Source organism: Eutrema salsugineum, unplaced genomic scaffold (genome assembly GCF_000478725.1).
Source record: "Eutrema salsugineum unplaced genomic scaffold, Eutsalg1_0 scaffold_7, whole genome shotgun sequence".
NCBI lineage: Eukaryota > Viridiplantae > Streptophyta > Magnoliopsida > Brassicales > Brassicaceae > Eutrema > Eutrema salsugineum.
The window spans coordinates 2,065,486-2,092,440 of record NW_006256486.1 but is presented as its reverse complement, the minus strand read 5'-3'; the positions used below and the strand labels follow the sequence as shown (position 1 = coordinate 2,092,440).

The window sequence follows — 26,955 nt, the reverse complement described above, 5'->3', positions numbered from 1 at the left end:
AAAGTTTTTTTAATCAATCAATCAATCAATCAATTAATGATTCGATTACTAAGCCTATACATAATAGAAACTTTGGTCTTTGGGTTTTGGTAATTGTGTCTCAATTTAGCTTAACTCAAGCAGTGATTGTGGGTTTTGGTTATGTTTTTTCTTCAAGTAAAAGCTACGGTACAAATAATGTTTTTGCCACGAACTTGTATGCATTTTTATACAATTTGAGGTAAAAAAAAAATTACTGTTGGGTTTGACCCTAGCTATTAATTAAAGTAGCGATTACCCTTTTGATTTTGGGAATTTTTCAATTTTGGTTTGGTATCTTTGTAATTAGCGTCTGCAAAACAATCGCTTTGGTCGAGTTATCTATCTTTTGTTATCCCCGCTCAAAGCTTCTCCCCCATCAGAATCGGCGACGAAAAGGAAACTATCGACAAGTTGGAGCAGAGCTTCCTTTTGTCTCTTTTAGTCTTTGTGGGTTTTTTTGTTTTCACTTTTCGGCGACCCGCCGCTACAGGCAAAGTAAAGTTGCAATCTTTTTATGTTTTTTTTTTGGGGTTTCTTCAGTTTAGCTTTTTCTTTTGGACTTGACGAAATTATCTGCTGAATTCAGCAGGTATTGGATTTTTCTCACTATTTTGAAGCTTTGAACCCTCTAGGTATCCTTTCAAAATGCCAAAATTAGCTTTTTGATTTTGTGGTAGATAATAGATTTGATCACTGTTTCAAGTGCCGCACTTTGTTAGGTATTCAGTAAATTTTGGTTTTGATTGAAGTATTTTGAGTTGGGAATTGATTTCTGTGGCAAATACACAAAATTTTCGAGTTGGTTCTGAAATTTATCCTCACTGGAGTTTAAATTACGAGTCTTGAATGTTTAGATTTTTCTTCAGTGAGAGAATATTAGTTTGTTATCTGGATTTGCAGTCAGATTTCTCCTCGAAACATGTTCACAAGCTTTGAGAATGCCTTGCGTTTTTGGTAGATGATCAAAAGGATTTAACACACTCTCTGATTTCACATCATTTTATTTTGTCTTAGGGAAATTTCCAGTTTTGTTATTCATTTTATAGAAGATTTTTGATCTGAGATTAAGTCTTGATTTATTTGTTTCTTCTGATCGTATTGATGCTTCTATTTTGTGCATTTCTTGGTAGCTGAAGTCTAATTTGCCTTTGGTTAGTGCTGAGTACCAGAAATGTGGCTAGGTGTTTCTTGTATGAGAATATGCTTTTTATCTGAATTATTTTTTGGCCTTGTCCTAATTGTGGACTGTTTCTGTTGCGCATTAGGTCGTCACCACGGGTCTTGTACCAAGTGTAAGATACAGTTGCTGCTAGACAGCAAAAGAGAAGCCAAGGTGTAGTTAAAACTGTGATGCTGAATGTTTGGGCCAACAGGTGGGTTGGGGATGAATCCCTCAATGGATGATATGAACTTAATCCAGCAGGCACAAAGGCATCAGCTTGTCGTAAGCAATCTTGGGGAAGAGATTGATTTGGAAATTGGACCTGGAGAGGATGACGCTGCTTTTGCTAACAATTCATTGATCGGCGGCACTCCACAGGAGCCCTCCACTGGGGAGCATGACGAGACAAAGCATATGGTTTTGGTATCTGATCTGCCTAGTGAGGATCAAGATATGTCAAAGGGCCAACCGGCAAAGAGAAAGAAAAAGGTTGTGAAACGGTGGAGAGAGGAATGGGCTGATACCTACAAGTGGGCTTATGTCGATATGAAGGATGGAACGGCTAGGATATTCTGTTCTATTTGCAGAGAATATGGTAGAAAACATCGAAGAAACCCGTACGGTAATGAAGGAAGTAGAAACATGCAGATGAGTGCATTAGAAGAACACAACAATAGTTTGCTACACAAGGAGGCTCTGCGTCTCCAAACGGCTTCCAAAGATAAGATTGTTGTTGACAAGCCCATTTATGTAAAGAGTAAGTTATTACAATATTGCTTTGCCTGATTGAGTGAGTTAAAATCATTTGCATCTCCTTGTGTTCCATCTAACCAACCGGCACTGAACAACCTTTCAGCTAACAGTGTGCTTACGCATGCGTTGCATTTAGTTTGGATAGTTTTGAACTGTCTCCTCTCTACTTTCCGTAAAAAGATTTGTTTGGCCAATGTTTGAGTTATGAAACGAAGCAACTCTTAACAGGAATATATCACTAATAGATGCTAAGACGCAGTTAGTTTCTTGAAAGAGAGGAAGTTGTAAATTCTTGGTATGTCTGTTTTTTTCAGAAGTTTTGGAGTTTTATATTTTTGTGATCAGGAAATAGGTTGTCTTCTTCGTTTTCTAATATGAAAAAAGATTGACTCCTCGATTTTTTTTTGGTCTTGCCCAATTTGGTGTCTGTATGTCTGTATGGCATGGCTAGTGTCTTTCCCTGCTTTTTGTTTTGTTAACTCTTTGTACTTTTTCCTCTCAATGAAGCTCTAATGTCAAAGAGTGCTGGTTCAATTGTTGAGGGTGCCCTGAAACGAGATCCTAATGAGATTGAGTTTGTTCAGTCTGTACAAGAATCTGTGCATGCTCTAGAGCGGGTAATTGCAAAAAATTCTCAGTAAGTTACGATCTGCTTATCATCTTTGTGAAATAGTCTCAGCAATCCGCATCTAAGTCACATGGTTCCATTCTGATTTATTTCAGTTATGTCAACATCATGGAGCGGCTATTAGAACCTGAACGTATGATTGTTTTCCGAGTGCCGTGGATTGATGACCGTGGTGAAACGCATGTAAACCGAGGCTTTAGAGTTCAGTTCAACCAAGCACTAGGTCCATGTAGGGGAGGTATCCGATTTCATCCGTCCATGAACTTAAGTATTGCCAAATTTCTTGGGTTTCAGCAGGTACTATGGTTTCCATCAAGTATGTTATAGTATCTTTCCTTTGATTTTTCTTTGATTTTCCTTATTCTGTTATTTCTTTATTTTTCTGGTGGCCGCATTAACTTTTCTTTTGCATGTTCTGAATTTTAATTTGTTTTTTTTATCCTTCACAGACATTGAAAAATGCTCTGTCACCATATAAACTAGGAGGGGCTTCCGGTGGAAGTGACTTTGATCCTAAAGGAAGAAGTGACAATGAGGTGACATCTTTCCCCCTTGCATATTGTCTCCGCTAGTGATCTTTCTACAGATGTTCTGATATTTATCGTTCTGCAACATTCACAGATTATGAGATTTTGCCAAAGTTTCATGAATGAGATGTACAGATATATGGGTCCTGACAAAGTAAGTGGAATGGTTTCTACCCTGTAGCAAGTATGTCCTTTCTGTAATGATTATGTCCTTTCTGTAATGATTTTGTAATCTATTTTGTATGCTAGGACCTTCCGTCAGAGGAGGTTGGTGTTGGTACTCGGGAAATGGGATATCTTTTTGGACAATACAGACGACTTGCGGGTCAGTTTCAGGTACTGAAAATCCTTGACGCTGATGCTTTTGCTTGATACTGATTTCTGGTTATCTCCTGCCTTTTTTTGGCAACAAAATGGCAATCAAATCGTTGGACTTGGTTGGTTTTCCTAATAAGTCATTCCTCACCGAGTTGGGTATTTTTATTTGTCTGTAAATTTGGAGGGAAGAATATGTCCCTAGTAGTATTAGTATTTGTTCTCTCACTTTTTTTGTTCTGATGTTTCAGTACAAAATGTCATCGGCTGTACTATTCCAGTAATCATCTGTTTGCATCAGTTTTTCTGCTGAGAGAATAAAGAGTTTTGGCTGTTATATCTTTGTGTTAATTACTTATGCAGGGAAGTTTTACAGGACCACGGATATATTGGGCTGCTTCTAGCCTCAGAACTGAAGCTAGTGGCTATGGCGTGGTAATCTTTTGTTAATTATGAAGAACACTATTCACATGTGATGACTCGCTAAAATTCATTTGCATTCTTTCAGGTGTACTTTGCACGACTTATGCTTGCAGATATGAATAAAGAAATTAAGGGACTAAGGTTTCTCTCTTGATCATCTTGAATATGTGCTCTTACATGGGATTCTGCTAGTTGCCAATGTTTTTTTTTCTGGATCTTACAATTTATCTAATCAGCAAGATACTTTTTTTAACTCTACTTTCCCTTTTCGAAACTTGGTAGTTCTTTTTAATTTTTCTGTCAATTCTAAAAGGTTGTACTAAAACTAAACCCTCTAAATCTTTGGCTTCTGACATAGCACAGAAGCTGTGCGACTTGTTTACAATTCTGAGACTCATCCTATGAAATCATACCCTTTCTGAACTTTATTTCAGATGTGTTGTGAGTGGATGCGGGAAGATTGCGATGCACGTTGTGGAGAAGCTAATTGCTTGTGGGGCCCATCCGGTTACTGTTTCAGGTGATTCACTCACCTTTTCATTTCAGAGTCAAAGCACGCAAAGTGTGTAGCTTTTCTGCATTTTTGTTGTTTTCAGTAGCTCTTAGTTGAGCTCAGAGTAGATAGAAGGCCTGGTTTGCCGGAGCTCAGAGTGGGTTATATGTTTTGTTATTTTTTACATGGCCAGGCCTTTAAGGTCTCAAAGTTTTGCAGATTCAAAGGGATATTTGGTGGACGACGACGGATTTGATTATATGAAACTTGCATTTTTGAGAGATATAAAATCCCAACAGAGAAGTCTGAGGTATGTCCGTTTCCAAGTTATCATGGTATTTGGCACTCGCTAAAAAAAGAAAATAGGTCCCAACTTGACACGCATCTGATGTGCAGAGACTATTCCAAGACCTATGCAAGGGCTAAATACTTTGATGAAGTAAAGCCTTGGAATGAAAGGTGTGATGTGGCGTTTCCTTGTGCTTCCCAGAATGAAGTTGATCAAGCAGATGCGATTAATCTGGTCAATGCAGGCTGTCGCTTACTGGTAGAAGGTAGAGATTTCTTATATTTGAGCAAATAAATTTCGGAGCTTCTTCGTTTTGTGTTTTCAAATTCTTTTATGCACCTTATTCTAAGTAGTATGGATGTGTTTTCTGCAGGTTCAAACATGCCGTGTACAGCTGAAGCAGTTGATGTTTTCAGAAAGGCAAATGTTCTGATTGCTCCTGCCATTGCTGCTGGAGCTGGAGGAGTGAGTTCTTCTTCAAATCATCTTTACATCAACATTACAATTTAGCCTATGCTTTATTAGTCTCTTCTATCATTAAATTATGACATGACACTAGGTGTTAGAGAGAAATTCTGTCCCAACCTTCTATTTTCGTTTGTTTTGTATATGCTGAGTATGAACCTAAAGAACATAAAGTTCTTAGATAATCTAAATGATGATAGCTAAATTGCATAATTATCTTGAAGGTTGCTGCTGGAGAAATCGAAGTACTCCGTGAATCTAATTCAATGCAATGGTCAGCAGAAGATTTCGAGTCTAGATTACAGGTAACATCTCTCACATTTCAATTCCAATTTTTGCAGTTTTGGCCTGGGGTAATTGCCTATTAAAGATAATTGCTCTGGTATCGACAGGAAGCACTGAAGCAGACTTATGAGAAAGCTCTTAAAGCAGCAAATGATTTCGGTTATCAGAAAGAAAGTCCTGAGTAAGTCACTCTACTATGTTGGTCAATGATGCTCTGTACTACTGTGAATCCGAAAGATTAAAAAGCTTTTACTAAGAAATGTTCTTTTCATCTTTTCCAGGGCACTTCTACACGGAGCAACAATTGCAGCATTTTTGAACATTGCTCAAGCTATGACGGACCAAGGTTGTGTTTAGCTATTAAATGAAGAATGCATATTTGACTCTGTAACATATTAGCTGCAACGTATGTCACTATTTAGAAACTACAAACTTTGATAGCATCAATATTTATTAGCTATAAACACAGCTTTCCATTGCTTTATATGTTCTCTGACTTCATAAGTTAAGACTGGAACATACTGATGACTCAAAGCTGCAACAAGGGTTTCTAAATGAGGTTCAACTTGTCTTTTAAGATTTTTCGGAGAGATCCGGTTTTCGCTGATCCTAAACCAAAAAATTACAAAATCATTGGCATCTCTCATAAGTTGTTCTTGTAAATGACACAATGAAGGTGGATATCAGATAAAGACATGGTAACTCTCGAGGTAACTCTTGAGCAGATCAAAGCTGGGAAAACTGAGGATATGTTGTAGATTGGATGCTGTTCAATGTAAGGCCAGTCTCTCGCATCATGATCTCTATCCAGAAAAGATCCATAATAATCATTATATAGGGATCCCTCGATTCAGGCCCTTGATGTGGGAGCGGAAGAATCAGATTTCTCCGCCAAATAGTGCTCAAGCATGTCTTCTTCGTCATCTGTATCAAATAGACGAATGTGATCCTTGAGAAACCATTGTTTGTTTATGTGGGATATCAGCGTGTAAAGCAAACAGGAAGACTATTTTACCTTCAAAGTCTTCGTCTTCAAAGTCAATGTCTTCATCATCTTCCTCCTCAGATTCTTGATCAACAGTGACCACTGCTCCTCTCTGAAAATGGCACAAGACAGAGAGTTATTTGTATAGAAAAATATACTGCAACAAGATTCTGATGAATCTGCGCCAAGTAGTTAGCCAGAAAGAGAAATACCGCTCTGCCACTCTCGAACCACTGTCTTCCTGTAAGCTTCTTCTCCTTGGGTGCCGTAAGAGCAGAATCCGGCATCAGCCTTGGAAGTTTATTCACGGCCACGGATAAAATATTAATAACTTCGGAGGCCAATAACAATGAACAAGAATTTGCAGGAAAGGTTACTCACTTGGCTCGCTCAAGTGCAAGCTCTGCCTCATATCTCTCTCTCCATGCCAAAAATGTCTCCAGCGTAACAGGTTCTCCATGAGGAACAATTACCTGCACCAAGAAATTTAGACAAGAAGAGACAAAAAAGAAGAAAATCTTGTGAACAAGCAGAAGCCTATATCATGGAAGCAAGACTCGAAGTGCTTTGCAGGTTATACATCTGGAATACTGAGCAGACAACAATACCTCATCCTCTTTGGCAGCTTCTTCCTCGGCAAAGTCAGCTCCATCATCTTTCCCATAGTGTTCAGACAACCAGTCTTTCGCTGATGAGACCAATGTATAGATCATGGCCATACCAAGATTTTCAGTTGCCTGTGAAAACGGTATCATGAAGTTCTTAGTTCTAATGATAACCCACTCCTCAAAAACTGAATTGAATAATTTTTTTTTCTTAGGATTTGTGATTCAGGCAGTCATTGACAAGAGACCTTCCAGTGTTCCTCTTCAGGCAAAGAAAATTGTAATACACTATAACGTTGTAAGAGAGATTTTACCTCTTGTTCAAGCTTCTCTTTTAAGATGGTGAGGTCACTAACATGGATTCCTCGAATACTGGAAGAACACTCTAACCCACATGAGTGTCATCGTCGTATATCTGTATTAACTTGATACAAAATGGTAAAACCTAGAATTACCTTTTAACATCCAAAAGTGGAACTTCGTCCGGGTAATTTTCGGTGTGCGAGAAAACCAATCCCAGCTGAACTGCAAGACAAATTGAGAGCTCAAAGACTGAGAAAACACAGGAGAGGCATATGATATAACAAGGGATCTTTTTCAAGAGTATTAACCTGGTGGGATTGATGACTCCTCTAGATCATCATCCTATTGAGACAAAAGAAGAAGCATAGGATCAGAAGAATAGTAAAAAGCTGAAACAGAAGATATTTCAGTTGACATTGATCGATACATCCACTAGACATAAGCTTTTCACAAATCACATAAAGCTAGTAAAACAGCCGAAATAAGCTGAAACAGTAAATTGAGGAACTAAGTAATGAAGGAACTGAGGAAATTGAGATGGATTATGTTCTAATATACCTGAGGAGTCACTGTTATCTGAAAGCATCGATTTGAAGTGTTAAGCCCACTTTCACTAGAGTGAATTTCTGCCACAAAACAGTAGTAAAAGAACTCAATGCTCTCAGCAGCTCGACGACGATTGAACAAACAAGGAAACTAAAATCTTAAGAGAAAACAAATAAATACCTTTAAATTCATCCGCAAGTATAGATTCAAGAGCTTCAATCTCCATCTCTTGTTCTTGCTTATACTCTACAAAAAGACGCCCACATAATTCTCAATTCATTTTATCAGACAGAAATCAAGATCAATCAGAATTCAATTGCTCTCCCATGGATTCACAGATAAAGATTCGATATGAAACGAAGAAATTATGAAACTTTTGGAAGGGGTTTGATCGAGCTTACCCGTCATAATGACCAAATTTGACACCTTTTGTCGTGGGAAGCTTAGAGATTGTCTGAATATCGAACTCCACAGTGAGTCGCTTCGTGGACAAGAGCGACGTTAACGAGAGAGATTGACCTAAAGGCTAAAGCAGAAAACTTTAAGATCCGCGAAACGGTGTCGTTTATTTCTTCTATTCTTCAGAGTAAGCGAGAGTTTCTTACACTTGAATGTGCTGTTTTTTTTTTTATTTTTAACAAAACTGAAATAAAAAGGAAAGGCCTTTCTCTCTCCTCTCCGATCCTCACTCTACTTCGCTTCCGCTTGCGTTTCTTATCCGAGTCGCCGGAGCAAAACCCTTCTTTTACAGTCCAAAGAGAGTATGCTTCTAATTCTATTAACTGATTGATAGAAATCGGATACGGAAGAAGCACTGATAGATCTGATTTCCTGTACAAGAAGATGTCGAGATTCAGAGACAGGACGGAGGATTTCAAGGATTATGTTCGTTAACGAGGTTCGTGTCCTTTTTTCATCTTAATCTCGTTCGACCGAAGCTATTTGTCCCGAATTTTATGAAAAATCCTTTTGAGTCTTATGGTCTTGTTTTCTTGTGTTTTTTTTTTCTTGGAGGGAAGACAAAATTTAAGTAGCAGTATCTTGAATTTGTAAGATATGGGCAAAATCAGTGAATTACCTGATGAATTGTTGGTGAGGATATTATCGTTTGTTCCAACAAAGGTTGCTGTATCCACTAGCATTTTGTCTAAGCGATGGAAATTTCTTTGGATGTGGTTGCCTAAACTTGAGTACCGTGATAGAGATAGATCACTGCTTGTACTTGGTGATTTCATCGACAAGAATCTGCCACTACATAGAGCTCCGGTCCTAGAAAGCTTGTGTCTTGAGTTATATGAGTCAAGGGATCGACGTATTAAACCTGAAGATATCAGACTGTGGGTTGAAATTGCAGTTTCTCGCCATGTTCGTGAGCTGGAAATCTCATATTCTTCAGATGGTAATGAAAACATGTTACCTAGCAGCTTGTTTACCTGCGAATCGCTCGTGATCTTGAAACTCAGATACGTGACTCTCAAGGGTGTTTCCTCTATGGCTTGTCTTTCCTCTTTGAAAACTTTGCTACTCGAAAGTGTGACATACGCAGATGAAGAATCCTTTCAAGTGCTTCTATCTATATGTCCTGTTCTTGAAGATCTAGATGTGTGGTTTTGTGAGGATGAAAATATGAAAGAGTTCACTGTTAACGTCCCTTCTTTGCAGAAGTTATCACTCCATATATCCCATTGTTGGTCTTTAGATGGGTATGAGATACATACTCCTTCTTTGGAATATCTTAAACTTGAGGATTGGAATGAGAGTCCTTGTTTGTTCAAGAATATGCCTAAGCTGAAGGAAGCACATGTCGATGTTGTATCCTTTGCTCTCAAAAATGTTATTGGATCAATCACATCTGTTAAGCATCTTACAGTATGTTCAGAGGTAATTGGTTTTCAGTTATCAGTTGCAAGTCTTCAATCTTTTGTTATAGATATCTTTACTAATAATGTTTAAAATATCGTTGGCAGGATGTGTATGGTGATGGTTTTGTTTTCGACCAGCTTGAACATCTGGAGCTATGTGTGTGCAAAGATGATTCATCGAATCTCCTTGCCCAGTTACTCAAAGATTCTCCTAACTTACGAGTGTTAGACATCTCTATACTAGATGTAAGTGTCTTCGATAAACTAGATTTTTTTTGGTTTATCTAATGACCAGTATCGTTTTTAATATATTTCTTCTGCTTGGTGTTTAGCTACATGGGGATTTAAAGACTAATGATATGGTTTGCTGGAATCAACCGAGTTCTGTTCCTGAATGCATGTTCTCGAGTCTGGAAATTTTCAACTGGTCACAATACTTTGGGAGACCTCAAGATAGAGATATCGCGGTTTATATCTTGAAAAACGGTCGTCTCTTAAAGAGGGCAACAATCTACGCTAATACATTGGAGCATGATGTTCCAAACCTTAAGATGATCAAGGAGTTGACACTTTCTTCCCGAGCTTCACCCACATGCGAACTCGTATTTGTTGAGGGGCTTTGAGACTTGAAATCATTACATGTTTTCTTTCTCATTTGTATAATAGAATTCTAGTAGTTTCATCTCTTCTCTTGTGTGTGTGTCCAACAAAGATCAGATTCTTCCGAACATATGAATATGATCTTTGAGAAAAAGAGAGGCTTGATTGTGTTTCTGGCCTGGGTTTAAGATGAAAGAAAATTGAATGAATAATTAGTGAAACTAGGAACAAGAAACCTTTAAATACATATGTATGCAATGAAGGTTTAGGACAAAAGATGGTCTTTTATTCTTCAAGACTTGGACACTGCCCTTGGCTGTCGTTTAACTAACCCTTTAAACGGCCAATGGGGCCAGTCCCGGTGAGTCGCTTCGTGGCCAAGAGCGACGTAAAGCTTAAAGGAGAGAACTTTAAGATCCGCAAAACGGTATCGTTTCTTCCTGCGGCTTCAACGTTTTTGTTTTTTCAGAAAACTGAAAAGAAAAAAAGGAAAGACCTTTCTCTGTCTCCTGGCTTCTCCTCTCCTGAGACCCTCTTCTTCGATTCCGCTTGCGTTTCTTCTCCCAGTCGCCGGAGCAAAAACCCGAACTTTGACAATCCAAAGAAAGTGTTGTTGATAGAAATCAGATACGGAGGAAGCACTGATCGATCTGAATTCCTGTACAAGATGTCGAGATTCAGAGACAGGACGGAGGATTTCAAGGACTCTGTTCGGAAAGCCGCTGTTTCTAATGGCTATAACGAGGTGGAAATCCATTTCTTCATCTTGAACCTCGTTCGATTGAAGCTATTTGTCCCGAATTTGATGAGAAATTGCTGATATTTTTTTTTTTTTTTTTTGTGGGCATTTCAATTTTGAACATTTCTCAAGGGTTTTCAGGGTTGTTGTTTTCTAGATCGCATTCATTGAGAATCACCTGATTTTGTTTGCATTGTGTGGCAGTCTAAAGTGGCATCGACAATGGCGTCTTTCATTATACATAAGCCAAAGGAGAGATCGCCTTTCACGAAAGCTGCTTTCAAAACGGTAATGTTAGTTGTTCTATTTGACCGGATTTGGAAGTTACATTATCGAATGATTCTTTTGTGGTGTTGGTACCTACTGTCTGTGAATGGTTGATTTAGCTGGAAAGCATCAAGGAGTTGGATCAGTTTATGTTGAAGCATCGAAAGGATTATGTTGATATGCATCGGACTACAGAACAGGAAAAGGATAGCATTGAACAAGAAGTAAGTAATCTGAGCCTGTAGTATATGATTCCATGAATCTACGCCTGACATTTAGGAACTATGGATTCTTAAGAAAAGTTGTGTATCACATTGAGAAAACTCAGGAAGATGAATGTTAATCAATCTTATATAGCCACGGAATTACTATATTGTGTCACTGAGGAACTCAGATCTTACATTTTTTATACCTCCTGTGTTGTTTGATCGAGAACTATGTCTACTTATGTGTTATGTATTCTTGCAGATTACTGCTTTTATCAAAGCTTGCAAAGAGCAGATTGATATTCTTAAAAACAGCATTAGAAATGAAGAAGCAAACTCCAAAGGATGGCTTGGCCTCGCAGCGGATAACTTTAATGCTGATACTATAGCACATAAACATGGAGTGGTATGATATTCAACTATAGAGTAACCCTAATTTGTTGTTGTTTTTTTACTTTGGATTCAAAGTATCTAGATGTGTTGACATAATTGGTAGTTTATGTTTGCAGGTTTTGATTCTGAGCGAGAAACTTCATTCAGTCACTGCACAGTTTGACCAGCTTAGAGCTACTCGTTTCCAAGATATTATTAACCGAGCTATGCCGAGAAGAAAACCTAAGAGGATCGCAAAGGAAGCTACTCCAGTTAACGCAACTCTGGCAAATCCAGAATCCATAGAACCGAATGAATTTCCGGCCCAGCCTCGTAGAGTACAACAGCAACTTCTAGACGATGAAACACAAGCCCTTCAGGTAACAATACAACTGGTATCTGGTTTTCGAAAACTTGCATGAGTTTTTTACTTATGTTAAATCTTGAGTTCTGTAATTTTTGCAGGTGGAGCTAAGTAATCTTTTAGATGGTGCCAGGCAGACGGAGACTAAGATGGTGGAGATGTCTGCATTGAACCACTTGATGGCAACTCATGTTTTGCAACAAGCCCAGCAGATAGAGTTTTTATATGACCAGGTTACGACTTAATAACTCCTCTCAAGCTTTCATGTCAACGCCTTGTTTTGTTACCCTTTCCCTGCTCTTTAAGCAGAATGCTTCTCTTTGCTAGCTCAAATTTAGATATATTCAATATTTTATCCTTGTGGTATTTAGCTAGAGTAGGTATAGAGATGGGAAGAATCAAGAAACTTCTTATTGGTCCAATTTGAATTACTCTTCATTTTAGTTATAGGAAATGGAAATATTACTGTTTTCAGCTATGTGAAGTTGCTAAAAACCCCATTGGAATGTGTCAATGGCATTCTCAGTACTTTAGTTGATCGGTTTTTGGGATTTTCCTACGCTGTAGAAGTACAACTTATCGCTGACTTCAGACTTGTTTAATCACTTCCACAATTTGGTTCTTCTGTGTGTGTGTGTGTGCGCCTTTTGTCCCTTTTCTCACGCAGCTTGACACCAAAATGCAGGCGGTTGAGGCAACAAAGAACGTGGAGCTTGGAAACAAAGAGCTTTCTCAAGCAATCCAACGTAACAGCAGCAGCAGAACCTTTCTTTTGCTGTTTTTCATCGTCCTGACATTCTCCGTCTTGTTCTTGGATTGGTACAGTTAATGACCATTCAATTTCCAAGAACCTCACGCAGTTTCTGTAGATTTTGATTGTTAAAACAAATAAATTATGAAAATTTGGAAAAGGGTTTGATGTTAAACGAAGAAATTGTAAAACTTTGAGAGGGATTTGGATCGGACTCACCGCCATTATTACCAAATTTGACACCTCTGAGATGTCTGAATATAGAACTCACAGTTTGCCTCGTGGCCAGAGGAGTGACGTAACGAGAGATAACCTAAAGGAGAGGACAAAAGTTTTCTAAAACGGCGCCGTTCACTTCTGTAGTTAAGAGTATCTCACCTTGGATGTGCTTTTTTGACCTCCCCTTCTCTCTCTCTCTCTCTCTCTCTGTCTCTCTCTCTGTCCAAAAACTTGCCCTTTCTGCTTTCTCTCTCTCTGAGCCTTTTCTTCCATTCCCTGCATTCTTCTCCAAACCGCCGGAGCAAAATCCCAACGACGAATGCGGTCGAAATGTTATTGATTGGTAGCCAGATAGAAACCTCCTTTTCATAGAGAAGAACCCCTGTAGAGTAGCGAAACAAGTATCTGGATCTCTGGTTCTTCGGTACGGCTTCTCTTCCCAGATCTCTTGCTCTCTCTCTCTCTCCCTCTCTTTCACTCTCTTTCTAAAGAAACGCTTTTCAGCCAGCTTCGCATTTCTATCTTCAACATGTTTATAAGTTGAGCGCTTGTGGTTGCATGTTGGGGTCTTTAAGGTTTTCCACTGCTTTTTGTTGGTTGCAGGATTCAAGGGAGGGGCAAGCTTTTGTCTAATTTAAGACAGTGAACTTCACTGAGATTATAAAGTTTTGATTTTTTAGGTTAGTTGGAAAGTTTCTTGCCACTTTCTCTTTTTCTTGGTGGTCTCCTTTTTGGGCGTTTTGTGCAATGGAGAGTGATGACCAAAACTTGAAGGCGATTTATGCATCGGTAGGAAGATTGGTCTGGGTTCGCCGCCGTAACGGGTCTTGGTGGCCCGGACAGACTCTGGTCCATGACGAAGTCCCTGAAAACTCTTTGGTTTCTCCGAAAATCGGCACTCCAATAAAGCTTCTTGGCCGTGACGATGTTAGCGTGTGAGTCTATTATTCTTCTCAATCTCAGTCTAGTGCGTCTTGCTTTTGCCATTACGGCAGATTAATAGAAACCGGAAGGTTGATAGAAAAGTGTTTTCCTTTATGACTTCAGGGAATGGTATACTCTTGAAAAGTCCAAGATGGTGAAGGCGTTTCGTTGTGGAGAGTACGATGATTTCATTGAGAAAGCAAAGGCTGCTGCTGCTGCAGGGAGCTCTAGTAATAAAAAGAGTGTCAAGTGTACTCGCCGAGAAGATGCCATTAACAATGCTCTCGAGATTGAGAAGGCACATCTTGCAAAAGAAGATCTTCCAGACGATAATCTGTGTAGCTCATCCGGTGAGGATGATTCTAAAAGGTGTGTTTCTGGCAAAGGTGACGAGGATTCAGACTCAGCTGATGAAGTAGAGGCTGAAGATGAATTGGATTCAGGGCCGGAGCAATTGCAATCCAGTATGTCTTCCCAAGAAGTTATTAACGTCGGAGCTTTGAAGGTGCAGCCAAAGAGAAGAAGAACGCCGAATGACTTGGAAGATGATGGTACTGAAGGAATCAAGAGAATGAGAGGGCTTGAGGATATTGGGAAAGAACATGTGGGTGCTATTGTCGAGCATAGGCAAGAAATGGGTTTGATCTGTCATCCAAACCTCAGTGATTCAATGTTGAATGGCAATATTGTTGCCAATGGGAACAAGGTATGCTCCCCGTTGTCACTAAAGAGAAAAAGGTCACAAGTCATAATTGCTAATGAGTGCTCTAAAAGGAAAAACCGACGCCGGCAATTGACAAAGGTGTTAGAGAGTACAGCTATGGTCTGTGTCCCTGTGACCTGTGACCAGCTTGTCACATCTGATTGTCAAGGGATTTATGACAGCAAAATAGAGTCTGTCGAATCCATGAAAAGTATATCTGTTGTAATCAACAATAACTCAGACAGCACTGGGATTTCATGCGAGAATGCTTCTGAAAATGTTGTCGGAGCCTCCCATAACAACAAGGCAAAAGACAGTGAAATTTCCAGTGTATCAGTTTCGGCAGAGGATGATTCGTTTGACCAATTATATGATGTTCCACTAACTGGTGAAGAAAAACACTCGGCAGGTATAAGTAGTAAACCTCTCTCAAGTGTTTGTTTATGTTTTTCTATTGTTTTGGTTACTTTAACTGCAATAATCTGCATATCTCCCCTTCTGGGAAGTAAAAGAAACAAAAGCTTGCTATTGTCACCAAGTTAATATTGTCACATGATAGATTAAAGAAATTATATGACCATTCTCTAAGAAATCGCCTGGCGAAACCTAAATAGCTTTGGTGTTTCCTAATGTTTAACTTGGGTTACAGCTAAATTGGTTTCTGTTTAGTGTTTTTGACTAACTTGCTTCTGCATTCATTATCTGCTATTATTGTGTTTTCTCCACCATCTTAGGATCCAAAGGTTTGATCTCTTAAATCATTTGCCTCTCTTTTGGTTTGTGACCAGTGACAGCTTGCACAATTTCCACATCGAGGAGAGATTTTGTTTCTGGTTTGACAAGGCGGCGTGGTCGTAGTAGTCATGATGTGTTTGTTAAGGAAGAGGTAAATAATGGATCTGCTTGTACAAATCCACCAGCTGTACACTGTAATTTGAACGGGATTGAGAAGAACACTTCTAAGTGGCAGCTAAAAGGAAAGAGGAACTCGAGGCAGATGAGTAAGAAACAAGAAGCGAGCAGAAATGTGTACGGTGAAGAAGCTAATAACAACAGTCCTCTGCCTCTTTCTACGCTGCACGAGGTGAGGATTGAGGTAAAAGCCAACTATAACAAACCACGCAATGTTCCGCTGGTTTCTCGTATGAGTGAATTGAATGGTAAAGCTATTGTTGGGCATCCTTTAACTGTTGAAGTCTTGGAAGAAGGCTACTGCAACGGTATGGGGATGTCTCAAGTTATTGTGAATGCGAAGTTATTGTCCAAAAAGAAGAGCAAGAAGAGGAAATCACATGGTGCTTTACGAAAGGCATCGAAGTCAAACAAGAAATCGTCTTCCCTATTAAAAAAGACAAGGCGGCTCTCTACTCTAACGAGCCAGAGGCTGACGGAAAGAAGCAAGAAGCAGACAACAGAAAAGGCAAAGGAAACGGTTGTAGCTTGTATACCGTTGAAAGTAGTCTTCAGTAGGATAAACCAAGTGTTGAAAGGCTCAGCAAGACAAACGCAACACCGAGCATTGCCTTCTGCAGCGACAACCTGAGAGAGATAGGGAAACTTTTGGCTGGCTTTACGTTTTTGTTTTCCCTTCATCGTACTGCCTGAGTTTTGAAGCATAAACGGAGATAACAATATGCCGCTTTAGGAGAAGCCATCACTGATGGGTTTTTGCTGTTTTGGGTACAGAGACTTTCAAGTCATGCAGAGAGAGAGGCAAAAATGGGTAGAGACTAGAGAGAGAAAAGAGATGTTGCAAGTGAGCATATGTAAATATAGCATTAGTTAGTGGTTGAGGTGTAAAACTGAAGATTAGGTTGGAGAGCTGAGATTGCTGCTTTAGAGAGAATTGCTTGTTTCAGGTTAACTTGAATTGTTTGTTTTTTTACTCTCAAGTTTTTGTGGATGAAGAAGAAAGTCTTTTCTTTTCCTGCTCTGTGTTTATCATTGAGTCTCAGTTCCTACAAACATTTTGGTAAGAGAGAATAAAAAGACGAAAGCTTTTTGTTCTTAAAGATCAATGCTGCTGTTCTTAAACATTTAAACTTTTGTTCTTTAGAGATCAAACAATGGAAAAGCAAACACAATCTGTGTATGTCTCTCTTGTTGGTTCTATTTATTTCGATTTGTACACTTGATTTTTGTTTTTTGTAAAAAAGTTAATCTAGTGGATATCACCTTCAACATGGTGTCATCAATATATGAAACTGAATATTCTGCAGTATACTAACCCTTTAAAATATCTGATAAAAATAAGGAAGTCCCAATAAAAAGACTTCAATAAACACGTTCTCAATGTGTGTTTTCTTGCTGTTTGTATCAACAACAAATGGACCGGCCAACAAATCCAATTAGAACCATTCATTTTTTTCCATTTCACGTGTCACAATTACCTAAACTGAAGCTGAAAATGAAAATGAAAAAAATAGAAAAAATGAAATGATTCTCCAAACAAGAAAAGAAAGATTTTGAAAATCAGTACATGAAAGTGAAATGCACTATTGTTCATTTATGTAATAGTGTTTATAAAATTAGTTTTAGGGTTTATATGAGTTGAGTTTGGATACTTGTTGGATCCAAATAATTTCTATGACGTTATAATTACAAATTCCAAATGCAGAAACTCCAACAGAGACACATGTTGAAAAGCAGAGCCGCCTTGTTTGGCTTATTTACATTTAGGTTTTAATCCAAAGAAGATTCCATCACTCTTTTTCAGACAGTTATCAAATTGATCATAATCAATTAAGGAAAAAGAATGTTTTTCTTGATTTTGGGATCGAAGAAAATTACAAAAAAAATGAAGAATTTATGGAAATAGAGAGAATTAGAGACGCAGTTAAAATTTATTTTATTTTTACGCTGTGTTGGATATAAATACCGCTTTCTGCTTCCTGTTTCCCTGCTTCATCATCACGCAGAGAACTCTCTTCGATCTCATCTTTCTCTAACATCAAATAATTGATTCGATCGATCGATTAATCGCCATGAGTTTCCTAAAATGGGTTTCTTTTGTTTTGATACTTCACTTGCTCAATTCGTGTATGATTTCATCCTCCTCTTCCTTAACCTCTAATGGGTTTTCTCAAATCCCTCCAAAGTTTCTTGCTTTGGCTAAAAGAGCTGATTTTTTCGATTGGATGGTTGGAATCAGAAGAAAAATCCACGAGAACCCAGAATTAGGTTACGAGGAAGTAGAGACATCTAAGCTCGTTAGGACAGAACTGGAGAAGATGGGTGTGTCTTACAAGTATCCAGTTGCTGTAACTGGTGTTATTGGTTATATTGGAACTGGTCAAGCCCCTTTTGTTGCATTGAGGGCAGATATGGATGCACTTTCTATGCAGGTATTTGATTTCAATTTTTAAAATTGGATGAGAGAAAGAAAAAAAAATGGATTTGACTTGTTCCCTCATCTTCTTTATGGAACAGTGTGGCTTTTTCACTAGTATTAGGTACTCGAAAAGAGGAACATTTGTTCTATCTTTTCTGCAGATTACTGTAATTTTTTAGTGGAAGATCTGTTGAGTTTGTTTCTAGGACTTTTTTATTTCCCATTTTGACTGATGGATCTGATTTCTTTAATTGTTGGTGGAATTATGAGAAATGTTGCTCTATTTTGGGTGGATTCTTATTGGGAAAGTTATGTTGGATTGTGTTAGGAAATGGTGGAATGGGAACACAAGAGTAAGATTCCGGGGAAGATGCACGCTTGTGGACATGACGCTCACACTACGATGCTCCTCGGTGCTGCGAGATTGCTCAAAGAACACCAAGATGAGCTACAGGTTTAGTGGCGTACTGGATTTTCCAAAATCAAACTTTTTTAAAAATTTTGAATCTTTGGTAGCATCCTGATCTCTCTGGATTCTTGTACATTTCTTGGACCATCTTAGGGTACAGTGATTCTAGTATTTCAACCAGCTGAGGAAGGAGGAGGAGGTGCAAAGAAAATCGTGGAGGCTGGAGTATTGGAGAATGTGAGCGCAATCTTTGGATTACATGTTACAAATCAGTTGGCATTAGGTCAAGTGAGCTCGAGAGAAGGTCCATTGTTGGCTGGTAGTGGTTTTTTCGAAGCTAAGATAAGCGGGAAAGGAGGTCACGCAGCTCTTCCTCAGCACGCCATAGATCCGATATTGGCAGCTTCAAATGTTATTGTTAGCTTACAACACCTCGTTTCACGAGAGGCAGATCCTTTAGATTCTCAGGTATAAAAATATAACTCTTTGGCTCTTCAAGTGTCTCTACATGGAATGTGTTGATGTATGTGAGTGCTTACAGGTAGTTACAGTTGCTAAATTTGAAGGCGGTGGTGCTTTTAATGTGATTCCAGACTCTGTTACCATCGGTGGTACATTCCGAGCCTTTTCAACTAAAAGCTTTAAGCAACTCCAGAAAAGAATCGAGCAGGTCAGTAAGTTTTCACGCTGTTGTGTAGTTTGAGATTTTTGTCTTCCTCTCAAATCCAAGTTCTTAAAAAACTCTCTTAATGTTTCAGGTTATCACAAGGCAAGCGAGCGTGCATATGTGTAATGCTACAGTGGATTTTCTTCAAGAGGTGAAACCTTTTTTCCCACCAACTGTAAACGACAAAGGCTTGCACCAATTTTTCAAGAACGTTTCAGGCGATATGTTAGGGATTGAGAATTACGTCGAGATGCAACCATTGATGGGATCAGAGGATTTCTCTTTCTACCAAGAATCAATGCCTGGACATTTCAGTTTTGTTGGAATGCAAAACGAAGCTCATTCACCAATGGCGAGCCCTCACTCACCTTATTTTGAAGTTAATGAAGAGTTACTACCTTATGGAGCTTCCCTTCATGCTTCCATGGCCACAAGATATCTTCTTGACTTGAAAACTTCATCGCCGAATAAGAGTTACGAAAAAGATGAACTTTGATGCCAACATTCGCTCTCTATTCTTCATCTCCCCTACTCGTCGAAAAATGTCATTTTTTTTTACAGAGGCTTCCATGTAAAGATTAATAAATTGTTATGCAATGTCAGGCTTCTATTAAAGAATCTGATGGCTTTGCAGAATCGAAGAAATGTAAGAACTTTAATGCAAAAAGAAACAGTGATTCGGCAAGGTGTAATGAGAGTTTTAGAAAAATCTTAAATTGTCAAGTATTAAATGTAGGGATAAATAGGTTTACCATCTATCTCGGTTATATACATTTCTTAATTACTGTTTTCAATTCGAAACTAAAAGCTGAAACCGTCAAAATTAACATAGGATGCCAATGTTTTTGTAACTCCTAGGTTTATGCTTCAGATGAGAGTTTTCAGAAAATTTCTCACAATGGATTCATTAGAAAAACATTTTCGAAGCATAATCAAAATTAGACGCTCAAATTCGAGAGTTTACTGTAATGTGTGACTGAGAAAGATCCAATTTTTTTTAGTTCTTTTATTCCTTCTTCTTCCGGTAAGTTTCTAGATTCAAAGTTTCAGTTTTGTAAAACCAAATCCGTAAAAGGAAAACGTGGTAATTTCGTCTCTCTTTCTTTTGAGTATTTTTGTTCTTCCAATATCCTAATCTTTTTTTCTGGGTTTCTATTAAAGAAAAATAGAAGAAACTTTTTGTGTTAACCCTTGTTTTCTCTTCACACTAATTATATTTTGTTACTAGGAGGATTGTTTAGAGAAATAAAATAAAACTGTTTTGGTAGCGTCACTGAAACAGTGATTTCGGAAAGTTTTCTTTGTGTGTATGCATTTGGTGATATAGCTCAGAAAGTTTGGAGCTTTTAGATGAAAGTGATGGTGATGGAAATGGAGGAAGGGGTTAAAGATAATGCTGCATCAACCCCTAAATCGAGGCTAACAAACCAATCTAGGGCTCTTTTGTCGATGCGTCTGCTTCAGATTCTGTTATTTTTCCTTGTTTTGGCTCTTGGGATCTCGGTTGTTGGTATACACATGATCAAGTTCTTGAAGATTCAATATTTGGCTCCTGTGGCTCCAACCACTTTGATCTCTATGTATGATCATGGGACTGTTACTTTAGAGAGCTTTATTAGACCTCCTTTGAATGTTTGGCACACATTGAATGACACTGAATTGCTTTGGCGCGCTTCGATGGAGCCACGGAGAAATGTATATCCGTTTAAACGGTTTCCTAAACTGGCCTTCATGTTTCTCACCAAAGGGCCTTTACCATTTGCTCCACTTTGGGAGATGTTCTTTAAGGGACATGAGGGTCTTTACTCAATCTATGTTCATGCATTGCCTAATTACAAACCGGATTTTCCGAGGTCATCTGTGTTTTACAGAAGATACATCCCAAGTCAGGTAATGTCATTGATGTTTCAGACAAAACGCTTATTACTACTTTTCTAGTCTTTCATGTGAGTTTCTCTATGTTATAGGCTGTGTCATGGGGAGAGATGAGTATGTGTGATGCTGAAAGGAGGCTTTTGGCTAACGCGTTGCTAGATATCTCTAACGAATGGTTTGTTCTGTTGTCTGAATCATGCATTCCTCTGCGGGGATTCAGCTTTGTCTATAGTTATGTCTCTGGATCAAGATATAGTTTCATGGGTTGTGCTGATGAGGAAGGACCTGATGGAAGAGGAAGATACAGAAATGGAATGGAGCCTGAGATCACACTTAGCCAGTGGCGAAAAGGGTCTCAGTGGTTTGAGATTAACCGGAAACTCGCTGTTGAGATTGTTCAGGACACAACTTACTATCCTAAATTCAAAGAGTTTTGTAAACCTCCATGTTATGTTGATGAGCATTACTTCCCTACAATGTTGTCTATTAAACATCGGATTTTTCTGGCTAACCGGACATTGACATGGACAGACTGGTCACGCGGAGGTGCTCATCCAGCTACTTTTGGCAAGGCTGATATAACGGAAACTTTTCTCCAGAAGCTTCCGGGAGCTAAAGCCTGCCTATACAATGATCAGAAGTCTCATGTTTGTTATCTCTTTGCCAGAAAGTTTGCTCCAAGCGCCTTGGAGCCCTTATTGCAACTTGCACCCAAGATTCTTGGGTTGTAACAGGATCTTGAACTCGTTGATCTTGTTTTTTTTTGTTTTTTTCTTACTTTGATAAGAGCTTGGGTTTCGAGTATGATCATTGACAGAACTGATCATTAATCATGGTTTTGACTTGACAGATGATTGAATAAAGATAATTGACTTCTTTTCAATCCTTAGGAGCAGATATTTTCTTCTAAAGAAATTGCTGTTTTGGCATTTTCCTTGTATCCTACATGGTGTCAAGGGTAAGTGACTGTAGCTAGAGGGATCAAAACTATAAAAACTGGAAGTTTGTAGATATGAATGTATTCCTTTTATTAACACAGTGTCATCTAGTTGAAAGTATTGATTTAGACCTTCACATGAATTAGTAAATACTTAAATAGATTACATAACATTTAACTAATTCTATAGTCTCTAGTTGCTGATATAACTCACTGTCATTGGATACTGAGCAGGAACTCTTATTGCTCGAATCAGACCGTTTTTGTGCCTGACCAAATCGAAGAGAGAAACAGGGACCTGCAAGCTGTCCTAAATTGGACACAGAAGGAAGACATTACAGGAACTAACCACCATGGATGTGTTGCTTGTGGTTCTTACAAACTTGCAACAAAATAAATAAGTACTAAGTGATTATCTAACAGAGGAGGAGGCGAAACTGGAAGTTGCTTAGATACAAGTAAAGTCGTTGCAAGACTTGTGCCCTACGCTTTACTTGCTCATCGACACTAAACGCACTCCAGTTAAAATCCTCAAATCTGTCTGAACAAAGATTCTTTTGGTTTCTTATTCAAATCACAAAAAAAAAACCAAACATACATACCAATTTTTCTTTTTTTACAGAGATCAAATATTACAAAACCAAAGTCAATAAATAATCATCTCAAACGAGGAGGTGGATTGGAACCAAAGCCAAGTGCAAGATCTTCAACTGAATCTGTTGATACAACCGGCAAATGCCTTTTCCTCTCAACTTCTACAGCCAAACTCTCCTTAAGAGCCGTCACAACTTGACTCATCGCTGGTCTATCACCAGAGTTTCGACAAACGCAAGCCACAGCGATTTCCACGGTCTTAAAAGCAGAGTTTGGATCATAGTCACCGCAAAGGCTAGGGTCAAGAATCTCTACGATGTTTTCTCTAGAGAGCAAAGACTCAACCCATTGACTTATATGCATCCTTTCCTCATTCTTTATGATCGCTGGTTTTGCAGTAACAATCTCTAATAGAACTACACCGAAACTGTACACATCACTCTTCTCTGTTAAGATGTTTGATGTGTAATACCTGCAATGAAAGATCAGATCTTTATATGAAAAGATCGAAAAAAGGAAGAACATTTTTTTCTCCAAATTTTTTAGGAAAGATTCGAGATTTTAGCTTACTCTGGGTCAACATAACCAGGAGTCCCGGCTATGGCTGTATTCAAATGACTTCCCTCTGCTGCATCAAACGCTCTCGAAAGGCCAAAACCGCCTAACTTGGCATTGAATTTACCATCTAAGAATATATTTGTGCACTTGACGTTTCTATGAATGATCGGTGGCGTGCAGCCAGTATGCAAATACTCAAGTCCTAACAAGAAACAGGGGAATTTCAAGAACTCCAAGAAAGCGAGAGAGAGAGACAGTTTCAGAAAAAAACAAGAGTGGATCTCCAATGATTATACCTTGTGCGACATCAACAGCGATTCCAAGTCTATCTTCCCAGCTAAAGACAGTTGAACTGTTCTCTGCACAAGAAGAGGTTAAAAACCGAGTATTGGTTTTACCTTAAGAAGAATATAAAGCATTTTGTGAGTGTGAATTCAGTAGAGGTAAAACAAAAAATTTTTGGTTGCAGAACCTGAGATATGCTGTTTTAAGTTTCCGTTTGCCATGTACTCGTAGATAACGGCCAGTTTATCGCCTTCATTGCAATAACCAAGCATGGTTATAAGATTTCTATGATGAATTCTGAAAAGGTGTTTGACCTACAATCAGCATTATATTCACATTAGCTCTTCTAAGTCACCTTTTCACAAATTATTGTTTACAGGGATTTGTCATATTATGATACCTCTGCTTTGAGTTGTTTGTAGCCTTGAGAAGACAACGAAGAGACAAGCTTGACAGTCACTTCTTTACCACCTAACAGACCTAGGTAGTTTCTTCCAACCCTACCTTGCCTTGATCTCTCTCGAACCCATTTGTGATATTCACAATCTCTGCGTACGTGTATTTCCTATTTGCTAGCTCCAAATCAAACGCATCAACAGGAGCTGTTTCATTCACTTCGTAATCCGTCATTCCACTTTCTATTCTCTGAAAAGATTGACGTGTGGTTTCTCTTCGCTGCAGAGACGGACGCATTGAACCAGTATCTCTCCTCTGTAATGATGGTCCATTACTCGAACTTGTAATCGTCCTGTTAATGGTGCCTCGCTTTTTCTTCCTCATGAGGATAATTAGTATAGTTACAGATATAGTAACAATGAAAATGAGCCCTGAAAGGGATGCAACTAAAGGAATGACAAAGCCGGGAAGTTTTGTCTTCTTGGAGCTCTTTTGTGTGACCTCTTCACAAGCATTTTCAAGACAAATACTTGGATTCCCGTTGATACTGCATATAGACATACAGTGTGTTATGAAAACACGTAATGAATATATAAAGAGAAGTGTTTTTGAGTACCTGAACGACATGCCGTTCTCTGTTTTCTCCATGAGAATAGACGGTATTGGACCACTAAGCTGGTTATTTGCCAAGTTTCTGCAAAATGCACAGTTGATAAAAGTCATTTACTATATATATCAGATGGTAAGAGTTCTTTTACTGGTAGGTGTGGTTGAGAAAATACACACAGTACTCTCAGGAATTGAAGTTGAGCTAAGAAAGCCGGTACTGATCCAGTCAGATTGTTGTTCGACAAGTCCCTGAATGTAAACACGTTATTTAGCGACTTCTACTATTTGTAAACAGATATTACCAACAAGAGAACAAAAACTTACAGGATTTGCAACTGTGAAAGACGAGATATATCAGACGCTATATCTCCTGTCAATCCGGCCGATGATAAGTTTCTGTTTGCATAGAGCAACTCCGGTCACTTTGGTTAACATAAAGAGTGAGAAGAAAGGGAACTTCTTATATTACACTTACAAAGATATTACTCGAGGCATGCTTGTACCATTGTAGCTACAATTCACACCTTCCCATGTGTAAGCTTGAGGCACACAAGCGTCTCCTTCCCAGTTTCTCTTGACTTTATAGACAGACTTTATATTCCTCATAGCGGAAACTAAAAAATGTTCAAAGAGAAAAATAGTAAGATTGGAACAAGAAAATGCAGACTTGAAATGGTTACAGAGCTTACGGTCGTTTTGATCTGTTGAAGATTGTGGAAGTTTGTTTACAAAGTAAGTCTCTATAGCGTTGATAAGAGGTGGAAGAGTTGAATTCCGAGTCTGACGAATAGAAAACTCGTAGCTCTCTTCTGTCAAAGGCTTTGAACTGAGAAGGACTAAGGTCTGCAAGTAATCAAGACTAAGCGGCTGCGTAATAGTCCTTCCGTTCAACAAAACCATGAATTCTCTTCTTTCTTCGGAATTCGAACTCGGTTCTTGAATTTCCATGAAATACATGTAAAAGTAAAACTCAAGAGAAGGATCATCTGCAATCCATCGAAAGTCTACAGACCCGCCTGCTCTTTCCGGTATAATCGCAGTTCTCATTACAACTTGCGGAACACGGAAGTTACCGCTACTGTTGCGTGAGAGGGAAGTAGACGGATCACTTAACTCTTTAGACCCAATTGGTGTGAAAGGAAACCATATCCGATCAAAAACATCATCTGGATACCTAACCGTTACGTTTCTTGATGACCCGAAATCCAACCGTTGAAAGAGCTGGAGTGATCCAGATTGAGCAACATAAGATGAATTCAACAACGGTCTAAGTTCCAACACCGATATAAAAGGCATACCGTTTCCTGTATTCACTAAACACACTTGCAATGTATCTTCCAACACTTGATGTATGATCTCTTTGGTCACTGTTTGCAGAGGAGACTCCAGTTTAACAGTGTCCCATTTGTTTGGACCCAAGTGAAGATCGAACTCGGGAACCTCGTTTCTTGAATCGTAGTTTCCATACATGAAAACCGCTCGGATCAAATACTTGGTGCTGTCGTTAACTGCAACTGTGTAACAGTTTCTTATTCCCTCTGGAAAACTTCTAACAGACAACATGCTCTGTATCATGTTTTGTCTATTCTCAGGCGCCAAGGATTTGGTTGTTCCTGTCTCTGTGTAACTCGAATCCGAAACATACTTTATACCCGTCGAAGTTTCCGTGTAGCTTGAGTTTTCCGGTTCTAACCCACAATCTATGCTAATGAATCCTGATTCAGATGTTGAAAACCAGCTTTAACTAACTTTCCAACATAATCAAAGATTTGTTTGACTTAGAAAAGATTTGAATTTTCAGACCTGTTTGATCCTGGGAATTAGCAAGATTGATGAGAACCACACAGTAAAGGAACGTAAGCGCCTTGGATGCCATCATCTCTGTTCTTCAGAGAGCCATCATCTCTTGAAATGCAAGTACTAGTTTATCCATTTCTGAGAAACACTTGCCTTAAGCAAAAGAGCATAAGAGTTTTTTTTTTTGTTTTTGTTTTTGTCCAAGTCAACTTCTTCTAAAACAATGTCAACTTCTCCGGTGTATATCATTTTGTTGTGCTCACAAGTCACAACGTATAAATCATTATCTAAAACAACTACTAGACACTAATCAACAGAAGCCAACTTGCTTTTTTTCTTTTTTTCTTTTTTCTTTTTTCTTTTTTAGTGTCTTTAAACAACTTGTATCTCTATGTTAATGAATAGGTCAACGCTGGAGTAGACAAAGACCAGAGACTTTCTAATTTCTTTTGTTTGAGTTTGACAAAAGATAAAAAAAAAAAAACTTCTGTTCACATGGGTTCTCTTCTTTACTCTGTAATTCCTCTGTAATTATTGTAAAGAACAGGTTAGAGTAAAAAGCCCTAATTTTACCTTGCAAGATAATTGGGTACAGTATCTCTCTCACCATGATTTGATTAAACCAAACCCTTCGCAGTGGTGTGTAATTTGGAAACTTCGCTAATACAAATTCATTCCTACTCTGGGGGT

General features: G+C 38.6%; 8 protein-coding genes across 13 annotated transcripts; 6 read left to right on the top strand and 2 right to left on the bottom strand.

Moving 5' to 3' along the window:
- The first annotated feature begins 291 nt into the window (after positions 1-291).
- Positions 292-5,837, top strand: LOC18010684 (NADP-specific glutamate dehydrogenase). Of its 3 annotated transcripts, XM_024150225.1 has the most exons (17): positions 301-516; positions 611-653; positions 1,287-1,940; positions 2,444-2,573; positions 2,660-2,861; positions 3,014-3,100; positions 3,186-3,245; positions 3,341-3,427; positions 3,770-3,841; positions 3,915-3,970; positions 4,264-4,349; positions 4,542-4,632; positions 4,719-4,876; positions 4,985-5,076; positions 5,301-5,381; positions 5,469-5,542; positions 5,643-5,837. In XM_024150225.1, the coding sequence occupies exons 3-17, from the start codon at positions 1,379-1,381 to the stop codon at positions 5,716-5,718; spliced, it is 1,914 nt and encodes a 637-aa protein (XP_024005993.1). In that variant the 5' UTR covers positions 301-516; positions 611-653; positions 1,287-1,378; the 3' UTR covers positions 5,719-5,837. The 3 variants fall into 3 exon arrangements, with proteins under 3 accessions (XP_006393003.1, XP_024005993.1, XP_024005995.1); XM_006392941.2 differs by lacking the exon at positions 611-653 and having other exon boundaries at positions 292-516; XM_024150227.1 differs by lacking the exons at positions 301-516; positions 611-653 and adding an exon at positions 538-610.
- LOC18010633 (RWD domain-containing protein 1) lies at positions 5,800-8,345 on the bottom strand. The gene is made up of 11 exons (XM_024150228.1): positions 8,202-8,345; positions 7,981-8,046; positions 7,813-7,880; positions 7,563-7,596; positions 7,407-7,476; positions 7,266-7,323; positions 6,955-7,083; positions 6,728-6,819; positions 6,559-6,637; positions 6,377-6,458; positions 5,800-6,285 (listed from the first exon to the last, which is right to left on the bottom strand). Exons 1-11 carry the CDS (start codon positions 8,206-8,208, stop codon positions 6,212-6,214), a joined length of 759 nt encoding a protein of 252 aa, XP_024005996.1. The 5' UTR covers positions 8,209-8,345; the 3' UTR covers positions 5,800-6,211.
- Positions 8,346-8,456: 111 nt separating this feature from the next.
- Positions 8,457-10,429, top strand: LOC18010775 (FBD-associated F-box protein At5g38590). 3 transcript variants are annotated; one of them, XM_024150218.1, is made up of 5 exons: positions 8,458-8,561; positions 8,644-8,698; positions 8,820-9,681; positions 9,768-9,908; positions 9,995-10,429. In XM_024150218.1, exons 3-5 carry the CDS (start codon positions 8,857-8,859, stop codon positions 10,283-10,285), a joined length of 1,257 nt encoding a protein of 418 aa, XP_024005986.1. In that variant the 5' UTR covers positions 8,458-8,561; positions 8,644-8,698; positions 8,820-8,856; the 3' UTR covers positions 10,286-10,429. The 3 variants fall into 3 exon arrangements, with proteins under 3 accessions (XP_006393001.2, XP_024005985.1, XP_024005986.1); XM_006392939.2 differs by having other exon boundaries at positions 8,457-8,698; XM_024150217.1 differs by having other exon boundaries at positions 8,457-8,698; positions 8,815-9,681.
- A 241-nt stretch (positions 10,430-10,670) lies between these two features.
- LOC18010488 (syntaxin-81) lies at positions 10,671-13,213 on the top strand. The gene is made up of 7 exons (XM_024150219.1): positions 10,671-11,007; positions 11,206-11,289; positions 11,388-11,492; positions 11,737-11,880; positions 11,984-12,226; positions 12,312-12,443; positions 12,896-13,213. The coding sequence occupies exons 1-7, from the start codon at positions 10,930-10,932 to the stop codon at positions 13,037-13,039; spliced, it is 930 nt and encodes a 309-aa protein (XP_024005987.1). The 5' UTR covers positions 10,671-10,929; the 3' UTR covers positions 13,040-13,213.
- A 52-nt stretch (positions 13,214-13,265) lies between these two features.
- On the top strand, positions 13,266-16,728 carry LOC18010621 (uncharacterized protein At1g51745). 2 transcript variants are annotated; one of them, XM_024150216.1, is made up of 4 exons: positions 13,266-13,604; positions 13,784-14,115; positions 14,228-15,216; positions 15,602-16,728. In XM_024150216.1, the coding sequence occupies exons 2-4, from the start codon at positions 13,928-13,930 to the stop codon at positions 16,348-16,350; spliced, it is 1,926 nt and encodes a 641-aa protein (XP_024005984.1). In that variant the 5' UTR covers positions 13,266-13,604; positions 13,784-13,927; the 3' UTR covers positions 16,351-16,728. The 2 variants fall into 2 exon arrangements, with proteins under 2 accessions (XP_024005984.1, XP_006392999.1); XM_006392937.2 differs by having other exon boundaries at positions 15,596-16,728.
- Positions 16,729-17,688: 960 nt separating this feature from the next.
- LOC18010646 (IAA-amino acid hydrolase ILR1-like 4) lies at positions 17,689-19,917 on the top strand. Its single transcript, XM_006392936.2, has 5 exons — positions 17,689-18,151; positions 18,467-18,592; positions 18,701-19,015; positions 19,089-19,217; positions 19,306-19,917. The coding sequence occupies exons 1-5, from the start codon at positions 17,792-17,794 to the stop codon at positions 19,708-19,710; spliced, it is 1,335 nt and encodes a 444-aa protein (XP_006392998.1). The 5' UTR covers positions 17,689-17,791; the 3' UTR covers positions 19,711-19,917.
- A 662-nt stretch (positions 19,918-20,579) lies between these two features.
- On the top strand, positions 20,580-21,671 carry LOC18010483. The gene is made up of 3 exons (XM_024150588.1): positions 20,580-21,104; positions 21,182-21,417; positions 21,623-21,671. Exons 1-3 carry the CDS (start codon positions 20,580-20,582, stop codon positions 21,669-21,671), a joined length of 810 nt encoding a protein of 269 aa, XP_024006356.1.
- Positions 21,672-22,554: 883 nt separating this feature from the next.
- LOC18010759 (probable LRR receptor-like serine/threonine-protein kinase At1g51880) lies at positions 22,555-26,497 on the bottom strand. The gene is given in 12 exon segments (XM_006392932.2): positions 22,555-23,092; positions 23,191-23,380; positions 23,475-23,537; positions 23,651-23,777; positions 23,864-23,961; positions 23,964-24,406; positions 24,476-24,553; positions 24,646-24,717; positions 24,793-24,864; positions 24,944-25,082; positions 25,158-26,183; positions 26,272-26,497. Coding segments are annotated over 12 exon segments (2,793 nt in total). The 5' UTR covers positions 26,348-26,497; the 3' UTR covers positions 22,555-22,683.
- Between the last annotated feature and the right edge of the window lie 458 nt (positions 26,498-26,955).